This window comes from Oncorhynchus masou, chromosome 18, assembly GCF_036934945.1.
Source record: "Oncorhynchus masou masou isolate Uvic2021 chromosome 18, UVic_Omas_1.1, whole genome shotgun sequence".
NCBI lineage: Eukaryota > Metazoa > Chordata > Actinopteri > Salmoniformes > Salmonidae > Oncorhynchus > Oncorhynchus masou.
The window spans coordinates 22,153,946-22,177,608 of record NC_088229.1 but is presented as its reverse complement, the minus strand read 5'-3'; the positions used below and the strand labels follow the sequence as shown (position 1 = coordinate 22,177,608).

General features: G+C 41.6%; 1 protein-coding gene across 1 annotated transcript; it reads left to right on the top strand.

The window, feature by feature from the left end:
* The first annotated feature begins 548 nt into the window (after positions 1-548).
* si:ch211-167b20.8 (uncharacterized) lies at positions 549-20,867 on the top strand. Its single transcript, XM_064922593.1, has 4 exons — positions 549-1,750; positions 7,775-7,821; positions 8,072-8,157; positions 18,195-20,867. The coding sequence occupies exons 1-4, from the start codon at positions 903-905 to the stop codon at positions 20,019-20,021; spliced, it is 2,808 nt and encodes a 935-aa protein (XP_064778665.1). The 5' UTR covers positions 549-902; the 3' UTR covers positions 20,022-20,867.
* The last annotated feature ends 2,796 nt before the right edge of the window (positions 20,868-23,663 follow it).

Here is a 23,663-nt window from a genome sequence, read left to right as displayed (position 1 = left end):
TGTAACCTATAGCCTACCGTAGGTTATGTGCTTATTGTCGTATGTTTAAATACAACGATGTAATGGAAAATATGGCTATTTGAGGAAGCATCACATTATGATAGGCATTCCAAGAGCCCTTTAAATACACTGTAGCCCATTGTGACACAATGTGACGTTACATAATAAAAAAGAACATGATGTGACATCATGGGAATATTCCATTCACAGAGAGTAAAGGACTGAAAAATCATAATACAACAACAAAAAACATCCTGAGGTTCGATCAGAAGGGAAACCCTTCAGGTAATGTAAAGGAACTTAAAAACAAATCTAACATTGATGTACAATACTGTTGTAATTTGTAATGGCATATTACATAGCCCAATAATAAGAATAATACAGAAAAAAACATAGGATTGACCATAATATCCTTTTGCGCTGTTTAGGCGTGGTTGATTTCCGTCTAATATGATTTATGTATATTAAAGCATGTTTCCGAACAGAGTGTAGTAGCCTGGAGGTGGGCGTGTACGGTCTCGGCAAACCAAAACAGAGGGTGGAGTCGCCAGTCCAGGGTTGTACCAACTTCAATAGCAAATTTGGAGCAGGCAATACACAGCTAAAATTAGACGGTTATTCCTCTGGGAATTAGTCCTAACTAAAGTTCCAGCTAAGGTCTTCTAAACAAGGAGGACTACCCTGTACGAGCCACAAATGTTGGTATTATAGAGACTAGCACATGCTCCTCAGTGCTCCATTGCCGTCATGCTGTACAACACGTTCTGAAACTCAGGATAAGTGTCAGTTCTGTTCGTAACGCTGGGTTAAAGCTGTACAAACCCATACCACTTGATTCCATTGGATTCTATCCTCTGACCGGTGCTGTTTACAGTCGACTCGAAGGGTGAATAGCCGAGAAAATGTCTTTTTTAACCATACCATCCCAGGAGGGTCTTTTCACCAAGGTGAAGAAAGAGGGGTCATCCGGAGAAGGAGGGTGTTATGACGAAGGCCAGTGTAATTCGGATGAAGAATACGAAGACAGCGAGGAGACGAACGTGCGTCTCATCCCTAGGTGCTCTCCTATCCCAAGGAAACGCGGACGGTCCATCTATGATGAGACCGCAGAGTATCTGAAAATCAAAGATGCAATTCCCAGCAGGAGAGTGTCGTTTGCCGATACAACAGGTAGAGACCTAACCGATGTTAAGGAATTCGTCCAATTTGATTCGGATGATGAGGATGATGCCAGGTGGGAAGAAGAGGAGGCAAAATACCGACCGAAAATCCGTGAACCGACCTACCGCATAAACCCGGAGTGGACCATTCCCACTGCGGCTGCCCTGACGAAAGCAGTGCACACTAATAAAGTAGAGGTGGAGAGTGTGTCACCTATTGAAGACGAGCCCTTGGCATTTATCGTGTTTATCCGAGTGCTTAATATTTCATTTAACAAAACTGTGTCCATTCGATCAACTATGGACAGCTGGAGCACCTACTTTGATTGTCCAGCAGATTATGTCCAGGGCGACGGTGAGACTGATAAATTTTCCTTCAAGCTCTCCTTCTGCCCACCGTATCTTCACCATGGGGCTCGCATTGAGTTTGTTGTCCGTTACGAAACTCCAGATGGCGATTACTGGGCGAACAACTCGCACATGAATTACGCGGTAACTCTTCTCGTGTCCTACGAAGACGATGTAGCACAAGCTAGCCCTTTTGATATGCCAGACCTTACAAGTATCCTGAAAACTGAAAGCAGTTACAGGTAAATTCCCTTGATCATCATCCAAGCATCCTATCAATCTGTTGACGTCAAACAAAATAGACATAGGCCTACTTACTGTAGGCTATGTACAGTAGGCCTATAGCCTAAGCCTAAGGAATGCAAACATGGAAAGGAATGGAAGATAATAGCAAGCCTATAATAAGATGATAATACAATCTGCTATTACACTCACATGAATCACATTTGATAATAGTTTTGAGGGACTACTGTGGTTGCTACTACAGTGAGGGAAGTTGTCTAAGGGGTTGTGAGGAAGTCAGGGTGAATGGTCTCAGGACCACTTGTTCTAGTGCACTGTAAAAATAGAAATACTCAAAACACCATGATTGTGTGATGAAACCATGAAAAGAAGTGCATCTTTCCTGAGAGCTGTTGTTTGGAGGGTGTTTGAATGTAAACCCACCAAAGTGTACGTAAAGAGATTCTCCAGTACTTTTGTGTACTTTTTAGCCAGTAGGTCTGAAAGTACTGCTCACGAGCCAAAAGTGGCCCCGAGAATTGCGTACTACGTCACATATGAACAGATATGTGCACCACGTCACTGCTCTCTCGCTCACTCTGCTGTGTATGCATCTTGCTAGCTGTCACTGAAATGGCGAACGGCTGAAGCTCATTGGCTAGAACTTCAATTGCTAGGGGTCTGGCGCACGTGAGAGAAAATGGCGAAGAACAGCTTCCAGAAAAAACATAGCTTCCAAACTAATTGAGGTACACAGTGATTCTGCTCAGAGATTGTGCATGTATGAACTACACATTGACACATCCAGCCCAAAGCGGGAGGTTAGAAAAATATTATTTATCGCCAAAGTTCCGGAGCATGTCTTTAATAATAATTAATTCAACTAATTTCAATGATTTCTTAATTTCATTTTACCAAATAAATCATCCAACTTAATATCTTTCTCAAAATGTAAGTAGATTTATTTATGAGGATAAACGAAGATAGAGAACATTTAAGTGATTGAACTAATTAGACGTCTGGTTTTAATCTCCTTGCATTTCCTATCTTGCCAAATCTTGGATTGTGAGTAATATTTTTTATTTTTTTAACTTTATGATTATTTTACACAATGTTGTATGCACGTTTGAAGAAAGAAAAGTATACTTATATATTAGTATTAAGCAGCTTTTTTTGTCATGTGGTGTAATGGATCATGATTAAATGATATCAAAACCATCAGGCAAAATGATGATCAATAATGAGACATCCCATTCCCACATTTCCAACTTTTAATGGTAGAGGCAAATACAGTATCCTGCAATCCTTGCTTTAAAACTTCCAGCTACTGCTGGTGGATTGAGCACTGTGCTCAGCAGTGCCTGCAAAAATGGGATAAACTGGCAAATGATCAGATACATTCATCAGCTAAAATGCTCCCGAAGAAGGTATCTAATTCTGCGCTAGACAGGATGTGAAACATCATAATATTGTTTTGAAGCTTTAGAGAGAGGAATTTGAATTTGAGAGGAACAGAATTTGAAATACCAACACAGTGTTTTCAACCTTTTCTGGTAGTGCTCCCGGTCCTGGCAAGGTGTTGCACAACACTTGATTAAGTGAAGTTACAACACATCCCATGTCATGTTGCAAAACATCTCAGGATGATGTGTCTCAATACACCTGCAAAGGTGAAGGGATACTTCGGGATTTTGTCAATAAAGCCCTTCATCTACAATACTACAGAGGTAGTTTTGTGAGTCAATGCTAACTAGCATTAGACGCATTGACTGGAAGTCTATGTGTGTACTAGCATGCTAGCAGTTACTATAGACCTCCAGTCATTGCGCTAATGCTAGTTTACAATTGCACTAACGCTGCATGCAGAGACAAAAATGGTATCCACAAACTCATCTGACTGTGGGAAAGTAGATAAAGGGCTTCATTGCCAGAATCCTGAAGTATCCCTTTAAGCTTTGTCCTCCTTTGAGTGAGTGGTTGCTCAGTTATCACTAGTTTGGGGGTTACAAAGCACCTCATTTTAACAGAGTGGTTGGTTGCAGACAGTGACTTACATTGCAATATAATTGGCCTACCCAACCAGTGCAGTTACGCAAAATCAGATTGGTTTGCATCAGTGGTTTTTGTGGGACAATCTCATAATATTTCAACCAGGTTATATTTTGTGATCCAGTCTCCAGTACATTGAAGGGGGGCGGAGATGGCAGACACATGCACACACACTCTCAGAATGCCAGCAATCCAGGGGTGTATGAGCTGTGAGGGGGATCAAAATAGCTTGTACAAGGCAGGTGTCACTTTCAGCCCCGCCGTTCTATGACACTTACCCCTGACCTTTCAATGGAAAACCACAGTTGACATCAACCCAATCCGGTTTCAATGGAGTAGGTCATCTCTGATGCTCTACCTGACCCCTCCCCTTATTGCTCTTTTTGGCCTTATTCCTCCAAAGCAATCTGATCGTCTGCAGGGCTCTCCTTTTCATTGACAGGATCGTTTCATTCACAGTGTAGCCTGATAGATAGGCTAGATGGATAGATAGGAAGTGCCCTTCTCTCATAAATGACCAATTGTCTAATTCACACCTCTATTCTTAAAATGATGGTTGTCGCACTCGTATTTGGCAGTCAATTGTGCATCACAGTGTGTGCATCAACTGCCACCATGTGATCAATGGAAAACATCACCCCATCATTAAACCCCAAGGCATAATATAAAAACAGTGTATCTAGATTAGTTTTCCACTGCCTCTCAACACTTGGCATCTGTCTGCAATGGCGGTTTGCCATTGAGAAGGATGGGAACATAGGCTACTGAGTTATTGTTTGGCATCTCACACTCACAAGCATGGAACACATGATGAAACTTGTGATCCTACGTGTGAGTAGTCAGGGGTTTGGGGGTCATCTCCCCCTGAAAACCCTTAAAAAGACTGGATTCCTGGGATATTGGACATAGATGGATCCAGTCACATGGGTCTTCATTACTACTGTATGCAGCCTTGAGAGGAGAAAAGGTGGGACAAAGAAGTGGGGCATCGAAAAAGGTGTTTGGTGGGGGGCACGGAAAGCCCCCCTATTAAAAAATAGGTTCTGTAGTTAACTAAACGGAAACATTTTGAGTGAAATCTGCCATCCTATGCGGGATGTTAGGGAAGTAAGTAAGTAGCCTTGTCTGAGCAACAGCTATAGGGCAGGATTCTATCTCCTATTTCTGTAGCTTTAGGCAGCTTGATAGACAAGTACACCCCCTGGACAGGACGCTAGTCATGAAGAGAATCTCCAAAATAGCTTGCTTTATCAAGGTCATTAGGCCACAGCATCAGTTACCAATACACTTGTGGCTGTTATTTTCCACTGCCTCTGCCAGTTGTTTTGTCACAATTTGTTATATGCGATATCTTATTTCACTACCCCCTGACACTGGAGACCCTTGCTAATATCAGGTTTTCTGCCAATGTCTCTCAATTGATTTTGACTAAATGATGAAGCTAATTTCAGAAGTGACTTTTCGGGGGCCTCCCGAGTAGCACAGTGGTCTAAGGCCCTCCATCGCAGTGCTAGCTGTGCCACTACAGATTCTGGATAAGAGTCCAGGCTCTGTCGTATCCGGCCGTGACCGGGAAACCCATGGGACGGCGCACAATTGGCCGAGTGTCGTCCGGGTTAAGGGTAGGGTTTGTCCGGCAGGGATGTCCTTCTCCCATCGCGCACTAGCGACTCCTGTGGTGGGCCGGGCGCAGTGCATGCTAACACAGTCGCACGGTGTACAGTGTTTCCTCCGACACATTGGTGCTGCTGGCTTCCGGGTTAAGTGGGCATTGTGTCAAGAAGCTGTGTGGCTTGGTTGGTTTGTTTTTCGGAGGACGCACGGCTCTCGACCTTCGCCTCTCCCGAGTCCGTACGGCAGTTGCAGCGATGAGACGAGATTGTAACTACCAATTGGATACCACGAAACTGGGGAGAAAAAGGGGTAGCAGGTTAGGAGAATTTACCTGGCAGGTTAGGAGAATTTACCTGGCAGGTTTGGAGAATTAGGTTAAGATTAAGAAAATAGTTAGTTAGGGTTAACAAAAATGTAAAATTTCTCCCAGAAGCAACTTTTGACGTCACTTTGACATGAACTGCATCCCTTCTAGCCGCGATCCTCTAACTCATGTCAAACTCATTCCACAGAGGGCCAAGTGTCTGTGAGTTTTCGCTTCATCTTTGTACTTGATTGATCAATTAAAGTCCCTAATTAGTAAGGAACTCCCTTCACCTGGTTGTCTAGGTCTTTATTAACACCCCAAACTCTTCAGAGAAATGACAAGTGAATGGTAGGTCAAGGGAAAACACGAAGATCAGGAGGAAGGCGTATCCACTCGCATTTCCAAGAGTGATCATGAGGTATACGTCTTGTGCTATAGTACAAGATTATCTTGGCTTCCATCTTGTAGGCTATTACTCAACAAGTAGTGACCAACACTCCACTTCACTAATGTGTGAGATGTGAGAGTAAGGCTCTGTGAGATCCATGCTTTCTGTAGGCCTACAGTGCATTCGGAAAATATTAAGACATTTTTCCACATTTTGTTACGTTTCAGCCTTATTCTTAAATTGATTCAATTGTTTTTTCCCTCATCAATCTACATACAATACCCAATTATGACAAAGCAAAAACATTTTTTTAGACATTTTTACAAATGCATAAATAAATAAAAAATTCACATTTACGTAAGTATTCAGACCCTTTACTCAGTACTTTGTTGAAGCACCATTGGCAGTGATTATAGCCTCAAATCTTCTTGGGTAAGACGCTACAAGCTTGGCACACATGTATTGTGGGAGTTTCTCCCATTCTTCTCTGCAGATCATCTCAAGCTCTGTCAGGTTGGATGGGGATCGTTGCTGTACAGCTATTTTCAGGTCTCTCCAGAGATGTGCGATCAGGTACAAGTCCAGGCTCTGGCTGGGCCACTCAAGGACATTCAGGGACTTGTCCCAAAGCCACCCCTGCATTGTCCTGTTGGAAGATGAGGTTTTCATCAAGGATTTCTCTGTACTTTGCTCTGTTCATCTTTCCTTCAATCCTGACTAGTCTCCCAGTCCTTGCCACTGAAAAACAGCCCCACGGAATGATGCTGCCACGACCATGCTTCACCGTAGGGATGGTGCCAGGTTTCCTCCAGACGTGACACTTGGCCTTCAGGCCAAAGAGTTCAATCTTGGTTTCATCAGACCAGAGAATCTTGTTTCTCATGGTCTGAGAGTAAATTTTGGCAAACTCCAAGTTTGTCATATGGCTGTCATATGCCTTTTACTGAGGAGTGACTTCCGTCTGGCCACTCCACCGTAAAGTTCTGATTGTTGGGAGTGCTGCAGAGATGATTGTCCTTCTAGAATGTTCTCCTATCTCCACAGAAGAACGCTGGAACCCTGGCAGAGTGACCATCAGGTTCTTGGTCACCTCCATGACCAAGGCCCTTCTTCCAAACTTCTTCCATTTAAGAATTATGAAGGCCACTGTGTTCTTGGGGACCTTCAATGCTGCAGACATTTTTTGGTAGCCTCCCCAGATCTGTGACTTGATACAATCCTTTCTCGGAGCTCTACAGACAATTCCGACCTCATGGCTTGGTTTCTGCTCTGACATGCACTGTCAACTGTGGGACCTTATATAGACAGGTGTGTGCCTTTCCAAATAATGTCCAATCAATTGAATCTACTACAGGTGGACTCCAATCAAGTTGTAGAAACATCTCAAGGATGATCAATGGAAACAGGGTGCACCTCTTTATTGTTGACACATTTGCAAAAAGTTTAAAAAAAACTTTGTCATTATGGGGCATTGTGTGTAGATTGAAGAGGAAAAATAAGTCTGTAACGTATCAAAATGTTGATTAAGGGAAGGGGTCTGAACACTTTCCGAATGCACTGTATGTCTCGTGTTCTAAAAAACAGTAACATAAGATCATGCTGATCAAATGTATATTTACAATAGGATCATGAGTGTCTTCATTGCAGTGCCATTGGTTAACAGTCATGTTATGTCTTTGCTTTCAGTATGGAAGATTCTGACTACTTTGCACAGTTCCCAGAGAAGGGTGAAGGTAAAGCAGGAGTGCTGCATATGAGTATCACACAGAGTTATTACAAAGTTGTAAAAGGATGAAACAAAAGAGAGAGAGTAAGGAGACATTTTTCTATCCTTATTTTGACTCTCGCTATATTTACTGTTTCAATCATACTGTTTCCTCTCAGGCCAGTCCAATGCATACAATGTACGTACAGAGTTTTACATGAAAGTGTACATTTAGAATAATGGGTAGTGTGATTAACTGTTGACCTTTGTTTTTGAAGATGAACCGGTGACAGTGACAGTGCCAGACATGTTGAAGCCCAGTCCTCAGTGTCCAGTCATTCTTCAACCAGAGCTTGACATAGAGGTAACGGTAGAATAACTCATCAGTATTTCTTACCAGTTATCTTTGAACTTGTATTCATATATTTATACTACATTCTCTATGTTGTACATTTAATCTTGGTACATTTAGGGATGACACACTCTCGGGTTGTGAAAGTGTAGAGGAGCACTTTGTGTACAGTTAAAGGAATTCAGTTTTCTTGAACTGTTCAGTCAATTCAGCACCTGGAAAAGTTCCATTGGATATGTACATCTTAGGCCTCATATGTGTTTGGAACAGTTTGTCATCGTCAGGATGAGGATTTAATGGGGCACACACCATCAGAGGCATTGTTGTGATAACATGTTAGTACAATGTTGATACTAGTATAATAACAGGGTTACCGTACAGTTACAACTTAATATGAAGTGTAAACCGGTAGATACAGTATAACAGAACTGCTGAAATGATTTGTAAGAATGGTCATAAATATGTGCATGCCTATTTCATCAGCTAATTGAATAGAATGGCAATATGGAAATGAATGAATGTGGCACATAGCGAGCAGAGCCATAGATGTATGAATCTGTGGTTAATGCCTTCCCCTCAGCAGATCGGCTGAAATCATAAACTTCACTGTAATTTCTATGCATTCAATCTCATGTTTGGCTATCTCATTATTGAATCCCAGAGTGTGTTGGTTAGTGTTACAGTTTAAGGTTTCAGGTTAAATAACTAGACTATGTTATTTTATTCAATTATGGCTGAATCGTAACTTGAGAACTGTACTTCCAGCTAAAACTTTCACATAAATCTCCTATTGACATCAATGCATGATTTTCAGCGAAACTGCAAATTCATTAGATCTTTGGTTTCAGCCCATATTAGATTTTTCGTTCATTAGGGCATAAAATAATTATTTTAGAATTGTTCTTAATTTTACATGCGACAACAAGTAGTGGCAAATATGTTATGTTCCTAAATATGGGTGAATTGACTAATAAAGTGCAATAATTTTCAAACTAATATTTTTTTTCTCCAATGACAATTCATTTCACAGCTCATTGAAGCTTCAGCCACAATTTAGGTAACGTGCACGCTTGATGGCCACTAACTGCATGAGCTGTTTTTACTACTTGTATCCTGTGTCTTTCAGTTCTTATTAGGGTTGAATAGTGGTAACCCAGTTACCAGATTTACTGGAATTTACCACTCAAAACCACTCCCTTTTCCCAGGATAAATAACTGTGAGAAACTCTGTAAATTATAATCAAATCAAATCAAATTGTATTTGTCACATGCGCCAAATACAACAGTTGTAGATCTTACAGTGAAATGCTTACTTACAAGCCCTTAACCAACAATGCAGTCTGGGTAGCCATTTGATTAGCTGTTCAGGAGTCGTAAGGCTTGGGGGTAGTGCTTGCCATGCTGTAGCAGAGAGAACCGTCTATGTGTAGGCTGGCTGTAGTCTCTGACATTTTTTTAGGGCCTTCCTCTGACACTGCCTGGTATAGAGGTCCTGGATGGTAGGAAGCTTGGCCCCGGTGATGTACTGGGCTGTTCGCACTACCCTCTGTAGTGCCTTTCGGTCGGAGGCCGAGCAGTTGCCATACCAGGCAGTGATGCAACCCGTCCGGATGCTCTCGATGGTGCAGCTGTAAAACCATTTGAGGATCTGAGGACCCATGCCAAATCTTTTCAGTCTCCTGTGTGGGAATAGGTTTTGTCATGCCCTCTTCACGACTTTCTTGGTGTGCTTGGACCATGTTAGTTTGTTGTTGATGTAGACGCCAAGGAACTTGAAGCTCTCAACCTGTTCCACTACAGCCCCATCGATATGAATGGCGGCGTGCTCGGGCCTCCTTTTCCAGTAGTCCACAATCATCTCCTTTGTCTTGATCACATTGAGGGAGAGGTTGTTGTCCTTGCAACACACTGTCAGGTCTCTCACCTCCTCCCTATCGTTGTCAGTGATCAGGCCTACCACTGTTGTGTCATCAGCAAACTTGATGATGGTGTTGGAGTCGTGCCTGGCCGTGCAGTCATGAGTGAACAGAGAGTACAGGAGGGGACTGAGCACGCACCCCTGAGGGTCCCCGTGTTGAGGATCAGCGTGGCTGATGTGTTATTACCTACCCTTACCACCTGGGGGCGGCCCGTCAGGAAGTCCAGGATCCAGTTGCAGAGAGAGGTGTTTAGTCCCAGGGTCCTTAGCTTAGTGATGAACTTTGAGGGGACTATGGTGTTGAATGCTGAGCTGTAGTCAATGAATAGCATTCTCACATAGGTGTTCCTTTTGTCCAGGTGGGAATGGGCAGTGTGGAGTGCAATAGAGATTGCATCGTCTGTGGATCTGTTGGTGCGGTATGCAAATTGGAGTGGGTCTAGAGTTTCGGGAATAATGGTGTTGATGTGAGCCATGACCAGCCTTTCAAAGCGTTTCATGGCTACAGATGTGCTACTGGTCAGTAGTCATTTAGGCAGGTTACCTTAGTGTTCTTGGGCACAGGGACTATGGTGGTCTGCTTGAAACATGTTGGTATTACAGACAAATTATAAGAATGTATTTATAGCAACAACATGGTGTGAAATGGAACTGTTAAATGATATGCAATGCCTAAATCTGGCTACGGCCTCTGCATGATGAATCAACGTTCAGGGTCAACTCATCTTGGTAACTTTATTTATTGTGGTAGGTATGCCTACATTTGCTGCAGTATAGCCTATTTTACACTAATATAAAGACAGAATCCGTGTCTAATTTACCCATCTACATCTGGCATTGTTTTTTAATTGTAAAGATGATTATGTTTTTAATTGCAGCTCCAGAATTTAAAACAGCCTTTCACTTGAATTTTGTTGCTTTAAATCAGTGCACGAGAGAGCAGTCTCTCGCAGTCTTTCTCGCTCTCCATCAACTCCATTCATATTGCATCCAAATAGATAATTATGTTCTATATTGATATATACCCTATATATAGATTTCCTAGCCTACCTCTTTAGGTAACACATTCAATGCAGTATTTGCATTATATTTAGTTAACTAATGATGGGTTATTCATGAGAAGCGTCTAACTTATAGCCTCTGTCTCTGCGCAATATGCAAGCACCTGTGCCTTGCTGGCCTTTCCTTAAAAAACGCTCCTCAGCTCTTGGAGTCCAATGCAGGAAAAGCTAGACTAGAATAGCTTGTTGGACATACAGTGTCACGAAACAGTATGTGAACCTTTTGGAATTATCTGGATTGCTGCATAAATTGGTTATAAAATTAGATTGGATCTTCATCTAACTCACAACAACAGACAAACACATTCTGCTTAAACTAATAACACACAAATAACTGTATTTTTCTTGTCTATATTGAATACATAGTTTAAACATTCACAGTGTAGGTTGGAAAAAGTATGTAAACCCCTAGGCTAATGACTTCTCTAAAAGCTAATTGGAGTCAGGAGTCAGCCAACCTGGAGTACAATCATTGAGACGAGATTGGAGATGTTGGTTAGAGGTGCCCTGCCCTATAAAAAACACTCACAAAAATTGAGTTTGCTATTCACAAGAAGCATTGCCTGATGTGAACCATGCCTCAACAAAAGAGATCTCAGAAGACCCAAGATTAAAAATGGTTGACTTGCATAAAGCTGGAAAGGGTTACCAAAGTATCTCTAAAAGCCTTGATGTTCATCAGTCCACGGTAAGACAAATTGTCTATAAATGGAGAGTTCAGCACTGTTGCTACTCTCCCTAGAAGAGTGGCCGTCCTGCAAAGATGACTGCAAGAGCACAGTGCAGAATACTCAATGAGGTTAAGACGAATCCTAGAGTGTCAGCTAAAGACTTTAAGAAATCTCTGGAACACAATAACATCTCTGTTGACGAGTCTACGATTCGTAAAACACTAAACCAGAATGGTGCTCATGGGAGGACACCACAGAAGAATTATTGTAAAGTGGCTGTTCCACTGGATGTCAGAAGGTGAATTCACCAATTTGTAAGTCACTCTGGATAAGAGCGTCTGCTAAATGACTTAAATGTTATGTTAATGTTAAGAAGCCACTGCTGTCCAAAAAAAACATTGCTGCACATCTGAAGTTCGCAAAAGAGCATCTGGATGTTCCACAGCGCTACTGGCAAAATATTCTGTGGACAGATGAAACTACAGCTGAGTTGTTTGGAAGGAACACAACACTATGTGTGGAGAAAAAACACACAGCACACCAACATCAAAACATCATTCCAACTGTAAAGTATGGTGGAGGGAGCATCATGGTTTGAGGCTGCTTTTTTGCCTCAGGGCCTGGACAGCTTGCTATCATCCTCTGAAAAATTAATTCCCAAGTTTATCAAGACATTTTGCAGAAGAATGCAAGGATTTCTGTCCGCTAATTGGAGCTCAACAGAAGTTGGGTGATGCAACAGGACAACAACCCAAAACACAGAAGACGTTTGGTTGAGGTTATTGTTGCCAAAGTAGGGTCAACCAGTTATTAAAACCAAGGGTTCACATACTTTCCCCACCCTGCACTGTGAATGTTTACACGGTGTGTTCAATAAAGACATGGAAATGTATAATTGTTTGTGTGTTATTAAGCAGACTGTGTTTGTCTATTGTTGTGACTTAGATGAAGATCAAATGTTATGACCAATTCATGCAGAAGTCCAGGTAATTCCAAAGGGTTCACATACTGTTTCTTGCCACTACATTTGTTTTTGCATTTCTTATACCAATAGACTATTCCAAGAGGGACTCAAGCTCTTTTTTGCTGAACGTTAAATACAGCAGCCAATAGAACGGGTAGTTTGAAAGAAGAGCGAACGTGTGATGGCGGAAGGCTATGTCAATTATTTATTCAGACCCATAACCATTCAATCTTCGTGAAGAGAAGTGAAAGCCTTCTGCATCTAATTCTAGTCCTATATTTTTCAAGGATGTCATTAGAATTATGAAAATAAGGACAACGAAATGTATTAAATGTAACTGTTGAAAGTGAGGAAGGAATGAAGCAACAATAGAGAGAAAAATGAGGTAGGCTAATAACATTAGGGGGAATGCTATGAACGGTATATATATATGTCAGCTTACTAATGATACAAATAGGCCCTATTATATTTCTAAATTAAAATCAAATTCGCTAGTCTATACTTCTAACTTTGTAGGCCGAATATGCTCCACCAGAATCACATGTTGTCTTCTGCTTTAGCATGGTTTGAACGATGTGCGTAATTCCAGTCCATATAATACAGTATAATACAGTACAGTAATGCAGTTCACACTCAAAAAGACTAGCCTACTGGAGCTAGTTTAATTTATTTACCCAAGAGCCTATATAGCCAGCTACATCTATGGGCTTTTATGTTTTTCTGTCGCAGGTAATGTGCAGTAGCCAATATCATATATGTATTGGATAATGGCACAATTATTTGGGATATTTTGGGCTCGGGCTCATTAAATGTCGTTAATATCGGGCTCATTAAATGTCATTAATGTCGGGCTCATTAAATGTCGTTAATGTCGGGCTCATTAAATGTATTTAATATATGGCTCATCAGGGTCAGGTAGCATCAGGTTTTAATTTTCAAAGCTGATGAAAGCTCTAATCAAATCCAGACATATTTACAGTTGAAGTCGGAAGTTGACATACACCTTAGCCAAATACATTCAAACTCAGTTTTTCACAATTCCTGACATTTAATCCAAGTAAAAATTCCCCGTTTTAGGTCAGTTAGGAGCACCACTTTATTTTAAGATTGTGAAATGTCAGAATAATAGTAGAGATAATTATTTATTTCAGCTTTTATTTCTTTCATCACATTCCCAGTTGGTCAGAAGTTTACATACACTCAATTAGTGTTTGGTAGCATTGCTTTTAAATTGTTTAACTTGAGTCAAACGTTTTGGGTAGCCTACCACAAGCTTCCCACAATAAATTGGGTGAATTTTGGCCCATTCCTCCTGACAGAGCTGGTGTAACTGAGTCAGGTTTGTAGGCCTCCTTGCTCACACACGCTTTTTCAGTTCTGCCCACAAATTTTCTATAGGATTGAGGTCAGGGCTTTGTGATGGCCACTCCAATACCTTGACTTTGTTGTCCTTAAGCCATTTTGCCACAACTTTGGAAGTATGATTGGGGTCCTTGTCCATTTGGAAGACCCATTTGTGACCAAGCTTTAACTTCCTGACTGATGTCTTTTGATGTTGCTTCAATATATCCACATCATTTTCCATCTTCATGAGGCCATATATTTTGTGAAGTGCACCAGTCCCTCCTGCAGCAAAGCACCCCCACATTATGATGCTGCCACCCCCGTGCTTCATGGTTGGGATAGTGTTCTTCGACTTGCAAGCCTCCCCCTTTTTCCTACAAACACAACAATGGTCATTATGGCCAAACAGTTCCATTTTTGTTTCATCAGACCAGAGGACATTTCTCCAAAAGTACAATTTTTGTCCCCATGTGCAGTTGCAAACTGTAGTCTGGCTTTTTCTATGGCTGTTTTGGACCAGTGTCTTCTTCCTTGCTGAGCTGCCTTTCAGGTTATGTCAATATAGGACTCGTTTTACTGTGGATATAGATACTTTTGTTTCCTCCAGCATCTTCACAAGGTCCTTTGCTGTTGTTCTGGGATTAATTTGCACTTTTCGCACCAAAGTATGTTCATCTCTAGGAGACAGAACCCGTCTCCTTCCTGAGCGGTATGACAGCTGCATGGTCCCATGGTGTTTATACTTGTGTACTATTGTTTGTACAGATGAACGTAGTACCTTCCGGCGTTTGGAAATTGCTCCCAAGGATGAACCAGACTTGTGGAGGTCTACAATTGTTCTTTTGAGGTCTTGGCTGATTTCTTTTGATTTTCCCATGATGTCAAGCAAAGAGGCACTGAGTTTGAAGGTAGGCCTTGAAATACATCCACAGGTACACCTCCAATTGACTCAAATGATGTCAATTTGCCTATCAGTAGCTTCAAACGCCATGACATCATTTTCTGGAATTTTCCAAGCTGTTTAAAGGCACAGTCAACTTAGTGTATGTAACCTTCTGACCCACTGGAATTTTGATACAGTGAATTATAAGTGAAATAATCTGTCTGTAAACAATTGTTGGAAAAATGACTAGATGTCCTAACCGACTTGCCAAAACTATAGTTTGTTAACAAGAAATGTGTGGAGTGGTTGAAAAACTAGTTTTAATGACTCCAATGTAAATGTATTTAAACTTCCGACTTCAACTATATATGCTTTATAATGCTTTTAATGACACTTCCAGATTTGGTGGGAAATACCAGGTTACCTGGGAGAAAAGTGATTTATTCTCGGGATGGAACATTTGTAAAATACCGGGAAATTTTTCAACCCTAGTTCTTATTCACCATGTGTGCATGATTGTGCATCAGTTTGAGTGTTTGATCATTTGCCACCTATTTCTCAATAACACAAATGGCTCAGTCATGACAGACAATCTTTCTGTAGCAGTAGCCATTCCATTGTAGTATAACAGTAGCCTACCAGTGGAGGCTGCTGAGTGGATGATAATAATGGCTGGAATGGTATCAAACACATTGCTTTTATGTGTTTGATATCATTCCATTCACTCCATTCCGGCCAAGAGACTCTGTTCCAATGTCCGTCCTCCCCTCAGCAGCCTCCACCGTAGCCTACATACAATATATTTACTGATATTCTTCTAAAGAATATACATCTAAGGGTATCATGCCTTAGAAATTTGAATTTGCAAATGATCCATCGTCTTGGTATGGATGTTTCAACAAGTGTCATGTAAGTGTTTACTCAATCTAAAACATATGACGTCCATATGGTTTTATCTATACAGCCTGTATATGTGTGTGTTTGTGTTTCTTTAGAAGCCATATACAGTGCCTTGCGAAAGTATTCGGCCCCCTTGAACTTTGCGACCTTTTGCCACATTTCAGGCTTCAAACATAAAGATATAAAACTGTATTTTTTTTGTGAAGAATCAACAACAAGTGGGACACAATCATGAAGTGGAACAACATTTATTGGATAAGTCAAACTTTTTTAACAAATCAAAAAGTGAAAAATTGGGCGTGCAAAATTATTCAGCCCCCTTAAGTTAATACTTTGTAGCGCTACCTTTTGCTGCGATTACAGCTGTAAGTCGCTTGGGGTATGTCTCTATCAGTTTTGCACATCGAGAGACTGAATTTTTTTCCCATTCCTCCTTGCAAAACAGCTCAAGCTCAGTGAGGTTGGATGGAGAGCATTCGTGAACAGCAGTTTTCAGTTCTTTCCACAGATTCTCGATTGGATTCAGGTCTGGACTTTGACTTGGCCATTCTAACACCTGGATATGTTTATTTTTGAACCATTCCATTGTAGATTTTGCTTTATGTTTTGGATCATTGTCTTGTTGAAGACAAATCTCCGTCCCAGTCTCAGGTCTTTTGCAGACTTCATCAGGTTTTCTTCCAGAATGGTCCTGTATTTGGCTCCATCCATCTTCCCATCAATTTTAACCATCTTCCCTGTCCCTGCTGAAGAAAAGCAGGCCCAAACCATGATGCTTCCACCACCATGTTTGACAGTGGGTATGGTGTGTTCAGGGTGATGAGCTGCGTTGCTTTTACACCAAACATAACGTTTTGCATTGTTGCCAAAAAGTTCAATTTTGGTTTCATCTGACCAGAGCACCTTCTTCCACATGTTTGGTGCGTCTCCCAGGTGGCTTGTGGCAAACTTTAAACAACACTTTTTATGGATATCTTTAAGAAATGGCTTTCTTCTTGCCACTCTTCCATAAAGGCCAGATTTGTGCAATATACGACTGATTGTTGTCCCATGGACAGAGTCTCCCACCTCAGCTGTAGATCTCTGCAGTTCATCCAGAGTGATCATGGGCCTCTTGACTGCATCTCTGATCAGTCTTCTCCTTGTATGAGCTGAAAGTTTAGAGGGACGGCCAGGTCTTGGTAGATTTGCAGTGGTCTGATACTCCTTCCATTTCAATATTATCACTTGCACAGTGCTCCTTGGGATGTTTAAAGCTTGGGAAATCTTTTTGTATCCAAATCCGGCTTTAAACTTCTTCACAGCAGTATCTCGGACCTGCCTGGTGTGTTCCTTGTTCTTCATGATGCTCTCTGCGCTTTTAACGGACCTCTGAGACTATCACAGTGCAGGTGCATTTATAGGGAGACTTGATTACACACAGGTGGATTGTATTTATCATCATTAGTCATTTAGGTCAACATTGGATCATTCAGAGATCCTCACTGAACTTCTGGAGAGAGTTTGCTGCACTGAAAGTAAAGGGGCTGAATAATTTTGCACGCCCAATTTTTCAGTTTTGATTTGTTAAAAAAGTTTGAAATATCCAATAAATGTCGTTCCACTTCATGATTGTGTCCCACTTGTTGTTGATTCTTCACAAAAAAATACAGTTTTATATCTTTATGTTTGAAGCCTGAAATGTGGCAAAAGGTCGCAAAGTTCAAGGGGGCCGAATACTTTCGCAAGGTACTGTATGTAATGTTTCATCCTTATCATCCACTGTCCTTCTAATGAACAATTGCCATATTTTAATGTCTTTAAGATCATTAGTAGTTTTTTTTTGGGGGGAGAGTTGCACAGTCTTCCATTGAGGGTAAGTGTGATTGTTCATTTGGTACCATTTATCTTGGATGAACAGATAAACACAATTATTTTGGATTTAAGATTGATCGATAATTATTGGTTGTTGATTGCTGTCAGTGTATTTTGTCTCCTACATAAATGCATGGGTCATGTAAACATACATTTGACCTTTTATGATATGTCCTCCACAATGTTTTATAACATCAGCATGGATTCCAACCTTTCAGTATGCATTGAGTTGCTTTTCCTCTGTGGTGATATTAGTGTTCAACACAATTTGTGACTCGTCCCTGTGCCTCAAAGCTAGCCTGGTACCAGATCTACAGTATTTGTGCTGTATAGCTAACTCTTAGATTCTTTGTCATGTCAAACAACGACCTTAGCAGTTGGCTGTACAGAACAAACAGATCTGCAACCATTCTACCCAAAAGCTCATTTCTTTATTTTTGTGTTATTCCTACAGAATGCCGATGACATACCCAGTTCTCCTCTCCCAGCCAACCTAGACCTTCCATTAGCAGATGGAACACTGTCCAGTGCCACTGTATCCCTGGGTAAACAATCACCTCATGTGTTTTCCACATCCACAACACAATCCAATGAAGTAATATCCAAACCTGTAGCATCTGAAGCCAACCAACTGACCACTGAACCAGAGCCTTCACAGGAACTGGACTGTGAATTACTAAAACTGGATTGTGAAATACCCAAACTGGACTCTGAATTAGAAGAACATGTTCCACCACCACTCCACATCAGCATTGCTGAAGCATCAGATGGCAAGAAGGAGGAAAAGGGAGGAACCTTCCAGGTGGAGCCCAAAGATAGTAGTCACCCCACACCTATGCATGTTCCTTCACCTTTCCCCAGCAATATGGATGAAGTCTTAGATGGTGAGAAAGAGAAGGAGGAGGATAGTAGTCCCTCTACACACCTGCACATTCTAACACCACCCCATGTCAGCATTGCTGAAGCATCAGATGACAAGAATGAGGAAAAGGGAGGAGGAACATCCCAGGAAGAGCCCAAAGATAGTAGTTCTTCCACACCTCGGAGCTCGTCTCCAACACCTCTCCACAGCAGCATGACTGAAGCCTCAGATGTTGATGAGGAGGAAAAAGAGGAGGAGGAGGGAGGAGCCTTCACTCTGGAACACACAGAACCACACTCCGAACTTGACCCACCTCACATGGAGATCCAAGCCAACATGCCTTCTTCACTGGAAGATGTTTTATATCAGAGTGTGCTTTCTGCAACACCAAATATAGTGATGGGGAAGTTGGTGGAGGAGGAGGAGGATGTTGAGGAGGTGGAGTTCGAGGTGCCGGAGCATGGGTCAAAGGTGGAGGAGGATCCAAGGCAGGAAGCAGAGAAAGATGCCGAGGAGGAAAACGAGAAGTCCTTCAGAATTCAGGAGACAAGCACCAGCTCCTCAAGTCGCCTAGAACATCCCTCAGATTCCACCCACTGTAAGCTCAGCAGAGCTGAAGAGGGTAGCAAATCTGAGGCCTCCCCATCTCTCCCTGAAGAGTCTGATGATAAGCAGCTGACATCAATGGATGACGGCATGGCCAGAGAAGATGGAGTCCTGATGCTAGAGGCTGTTGGGCCCAAGCTAGAGAGCTTCCAGGCAGGTGGCGAAGTAGGTGTAGTTGTAGATGTAGTAGCCATCTGTCCGTGGCACCCTCCCATGGTGACCGTGACACACCTTGGGCCCACAGGAGAGGACAGAATGACCCAGAATCTGGCCAGCCACACTGCTGAGCTGCCCAATGACATCTCACAGACATCCCACCCTGTGTCTCACCAGCGCTTCAAGCGAGGGGTGGCAGCCGGCCTGAGCGAGCTGGCAGCTGTGCTCTCTGAGGACTCAGGCAACTCTAAGCAGCAGGATGACATCACTGCTAGGGAACACACCACTCCTGGGTTGGAGAGCCAGACACCTCTGGGAGTTCAGCGCAAAACAGTATCTTTTGCAGTCACAGAGAACATCTCAGAATCATCCATGACCATGACCCAAGATGGTACTAGCAGTTCAAATGAGGAAGACGCTACTTCAGCTGACGAAGAGGATGAGACTTTCCAGGTTTCCTCAGAAACAGGTCTACCAAGCAGATCATCAGAGGCTCAGATCACCAAGCCCCTAAGCCCCCAGGCTGAACCGACCCTGGACAGGACACTGATCCCATCCATCATATTCCTGAGTGTGGCCATTGGTCTCGTCGTCGGGCTTCATGAACCCAGCACCTTCCTCTTCATGGGACTATTCCTTGTCTCCCTCTGTTTCTGAGGTGTTTTGAGGGGTTCCTCCTTTTAAAACGTGTGACGTGACTTAACCCCTTTTTAAGTGCCTTTTCATGTTACCAAACAATGTTGTATTATGTGCACAATTGGTTCCTGGTGTTTTATTTTAAATGTGTGCCTGTGGAAGTGTGTATATTTGTGTTTGTTTTCACAAAAGAGAAGGGATCTTGTTTGTTAAAAGTAGCGAGAAGTTAATTGGATTTCCAGTGTTCCATGCCAAGAGTTAGTCAAAAAACTGTTTGAGTTCGTTAAAACATAGCCATGCAAAACTAAGGCCTAATTTTGTTCTTAAAGGGTTTGAGTATGATTTTGTGTATAAAACATGGAAATCCAAAGAATTGTTGAGAAGTGTGACTGTCGGCTGTTTGGAATCGGAATGTATGTTCTAGATTGGGCTGGGAGACTGAAACTGGTGAAGCAGTAGATTGTAAGGTAAACACAGGTTCCTTGGGTAAGGACAGTAGCTACAAGATAAAGTATGTTCATATGACTGCCTAATGCAAAATGTTGTCATTTGTGCTTTGAGAAGTGCCAGTCCTCACATTTTAGAATAGTGGTGTGCTGTGGTAATCCTTTTACAGTAGTCTACTGTTGCTGCTATCAGATGGTAGCTCATGCAAGTTAAAGCCTACACAGTTTCACAATTTATCTAGCCACAAATCTAGATAGACAGAAATTAGACTGACTGAGTTTTAACAACTCTTCACTGTGATGATACCTGAAAGGATGTTTGAAGTGATTTATGTGTTTGCGGTGTGTGTATGTCTGGGTATGGCGCGTTATGGTTCCCATAAAATCAGATGAATAAACTATGTGCTGGTCTTTATTTCTATCTTATCTCTTTCTTTTCTTCTTTCTTTCTTTCGCTCTGTTCTAATTAATATGATTCTAAATACTGACACACAACATCACACCTGTACTCATTTTGAGGTAAGCCATTTTCATCCACAGTCACAAGACAAATTACTAACTGATAAAAATCTACCACGCATAAAGTTGTGATACACGTTAAATACACTTTTTGATGTAGTATAAGACTATAGTTTAACAATAGTATGTTTTATCAGCCTCTAGCTCAGGGATCATGATCTAGATTCAGCCATGGGCTGATTTGTCTTGAACGGATGGTTAGGGGGCCGGAACATAATTACAAATCATTTGTAGACTGCAAATTGACTGCAATTGAAGCCCAAATAGATAGACAATTTGACTAATTCATAATCATTTAGGAAATCCAAGTGATTTTAATTGAGGAAAACTGTTCCCAAGTATTTCCACGCATGAGATCATATACAAATGTAAGCAAGGTTTGAAATTATTATGTCTTGTGTCCAACAATGAAAATTCACAAGAAAAATATATGAATATAATGTTTTGCTCAGAATAATTGGGGAACAAATTAAAATCACCAGCGGACAAAATTGAGTTGGGGATTAGCTGATTGGCCAGCTAGAACAGAGGGGAATCATAAAGTGTCTCAGGCCTGGATCAAATGGAAATATCCCCAGGCAACATGAGCTACTGATATTACTGAAAAGGTCATGCATTGCAGTGAAGTCACGGTGTCATGCTACAGAGGCCAGAGCCGCCATTATAAACTGAGATCAGTCTTTAAAGGTCGATAATTTGCCAGGGTAGCCCCCCAGCGAATGTTGTTGACTACACAGACAAAAGTGATGGCAGTCTTGTCCCTTTTTGGCTTGTTAACATACAGTATTTTTGTATAGCTATAAAATATCTAACCTTTAAGATATTTTACTCTTATAGAGGTGTTTTATAATCACTGTTGGGCTTTGTAACAGTTTCTATAACACATAGGTTGTTCAGAATTGATTATGGTCACAATTTATTTCCACTCCGAAGTCCTGATGTTTGATCTTTAACACATACTGTGCCTTCGAAAAGTACTCAGACCCCTTGACTATTTCAACATTTTTGTTACATTAAAGCCTTATTCTAAAATGTATTAAATAGTTTTTCCCCCTCATCAATCTACACACAATACCCCATAATGACAAAGAAAAAACTTATTCTTAAAAAAAAATGTTTGCACATTTATAAAATATCAAAAACTGAAATATCATATTTACATAAATATTCAGACCCTTTACTCAGTACTTTGTTGAAGCATGTTTGGCAGCGAATACAGCCAGTTAGTCTTCTTGGGTATGATGCCACAAGCTTGGCACACCTGTATTTGGGGAGTTTCTCCCATTCTTCTCTGCAGATCCTCTCAACCTCTGTCAGGTTGGATGGGGAGTGTTGCTGCACAGCTATTTTCAGATCTCTCCAGAGATGTTCAATCAGGTTCAAGTCCGGGCTCTGGCTGGGCTACTCAAGGACATTCAGAGACTTATACTGAAGCCACTCCTGCACTGTCTTGGCTGTGTGCTTGGGGTCGTTGTCCTGTTGGAAGGTGAACCTTCGGCCCAGTCTGAGGTTCTGGAGCAGGTTTTCATCAAGAATCTCTCTATAATTTGCTCCATTCATCTTTGCCTCGATCCTGACCAGTCTCCCAGTCGCAGCCGCTGAAAAACATCCCCACAGCATGATGCTGCCACCTATGCTTCATCGTAGGGATGGTGCCAGGTTTCCTCCAGATGTGACGCTTGGCATTCACGCCAAAGAGTTCAATCTTGGTTTCATCAGACCTGATTATCTTGTTTCTCATAGTCTGAGAGTCTTTAGGTGCCTTTTGGCAAACTCCAAAAAGTGGCTTCCGTCTTGCCACCCATAAATGCCTAATTGGTGGAGTGCTGCAGAGATGGTTGGCCTTCTGGAAGGTTCTCCCATCTCCACAGAGGAACTCTAGAGCTCTGTCAGAGTGACCATCGGGTTCTTGGTCCCCTCCCTGACCAAGGCCTTTTCCCCCCGATTTCTCAGTTTGCTGGGCTGCAGAAATGTTTTGGTAGCCTTCCCCAGATCTGTGCCTCAACTCAATCCTGTCTCTGAGCTCTACAGACAATTCCTTCGACGTCATGACTTTGTTTTTACTCTAACATGCACTGTCACTGTGGGACCTTATTTAGACAGGTGTAAGCCTTTCCAAATCATGTCCAATCAATTGAATTTCCCACAGGTGGACTCCAATCATGTTGTAGAAACATCTCAAGGATGATCAATGGGAACAGGATGAACCTGAGCTCAATTTCAAGTCTCGTAGCAGAGGGTCTGAATACTTATGTAAATAAGGTATTAATGTTTTGTACTTTTAATACATTTGCAAAAATGTCTAAAAAGCTCAATTTCGAGCCTCATAGCAAAAGGTCTGATTTCTTATGAAAATAATGTATTGCTGTTTTTTGTTTGTAATACATTTGCAAAAATTCCCCAAAAAATGTTTTTGCAATGTCATTATGCTGAATTGTGTGTAGATTACTAAGGATATTGTTTTATTTAATCCATTTTAGAATAAGGCTGTAACATAACAAAAATGTGGAAAAAGTCAATGGGTCTGAATACTTTCCGAAGGCACCATACAAGGGAAAATCATGAGTTGATAGGGATTAGCCCCCCATCCAAGAAATACCAAACATGCGTTAATCACTTTTTTTTCAGGTGTTTATTTAAATGATGTTGAATTTATCGCGTTGTATTTCATAGGTTTAGTTATGACCCTGACGCTCTC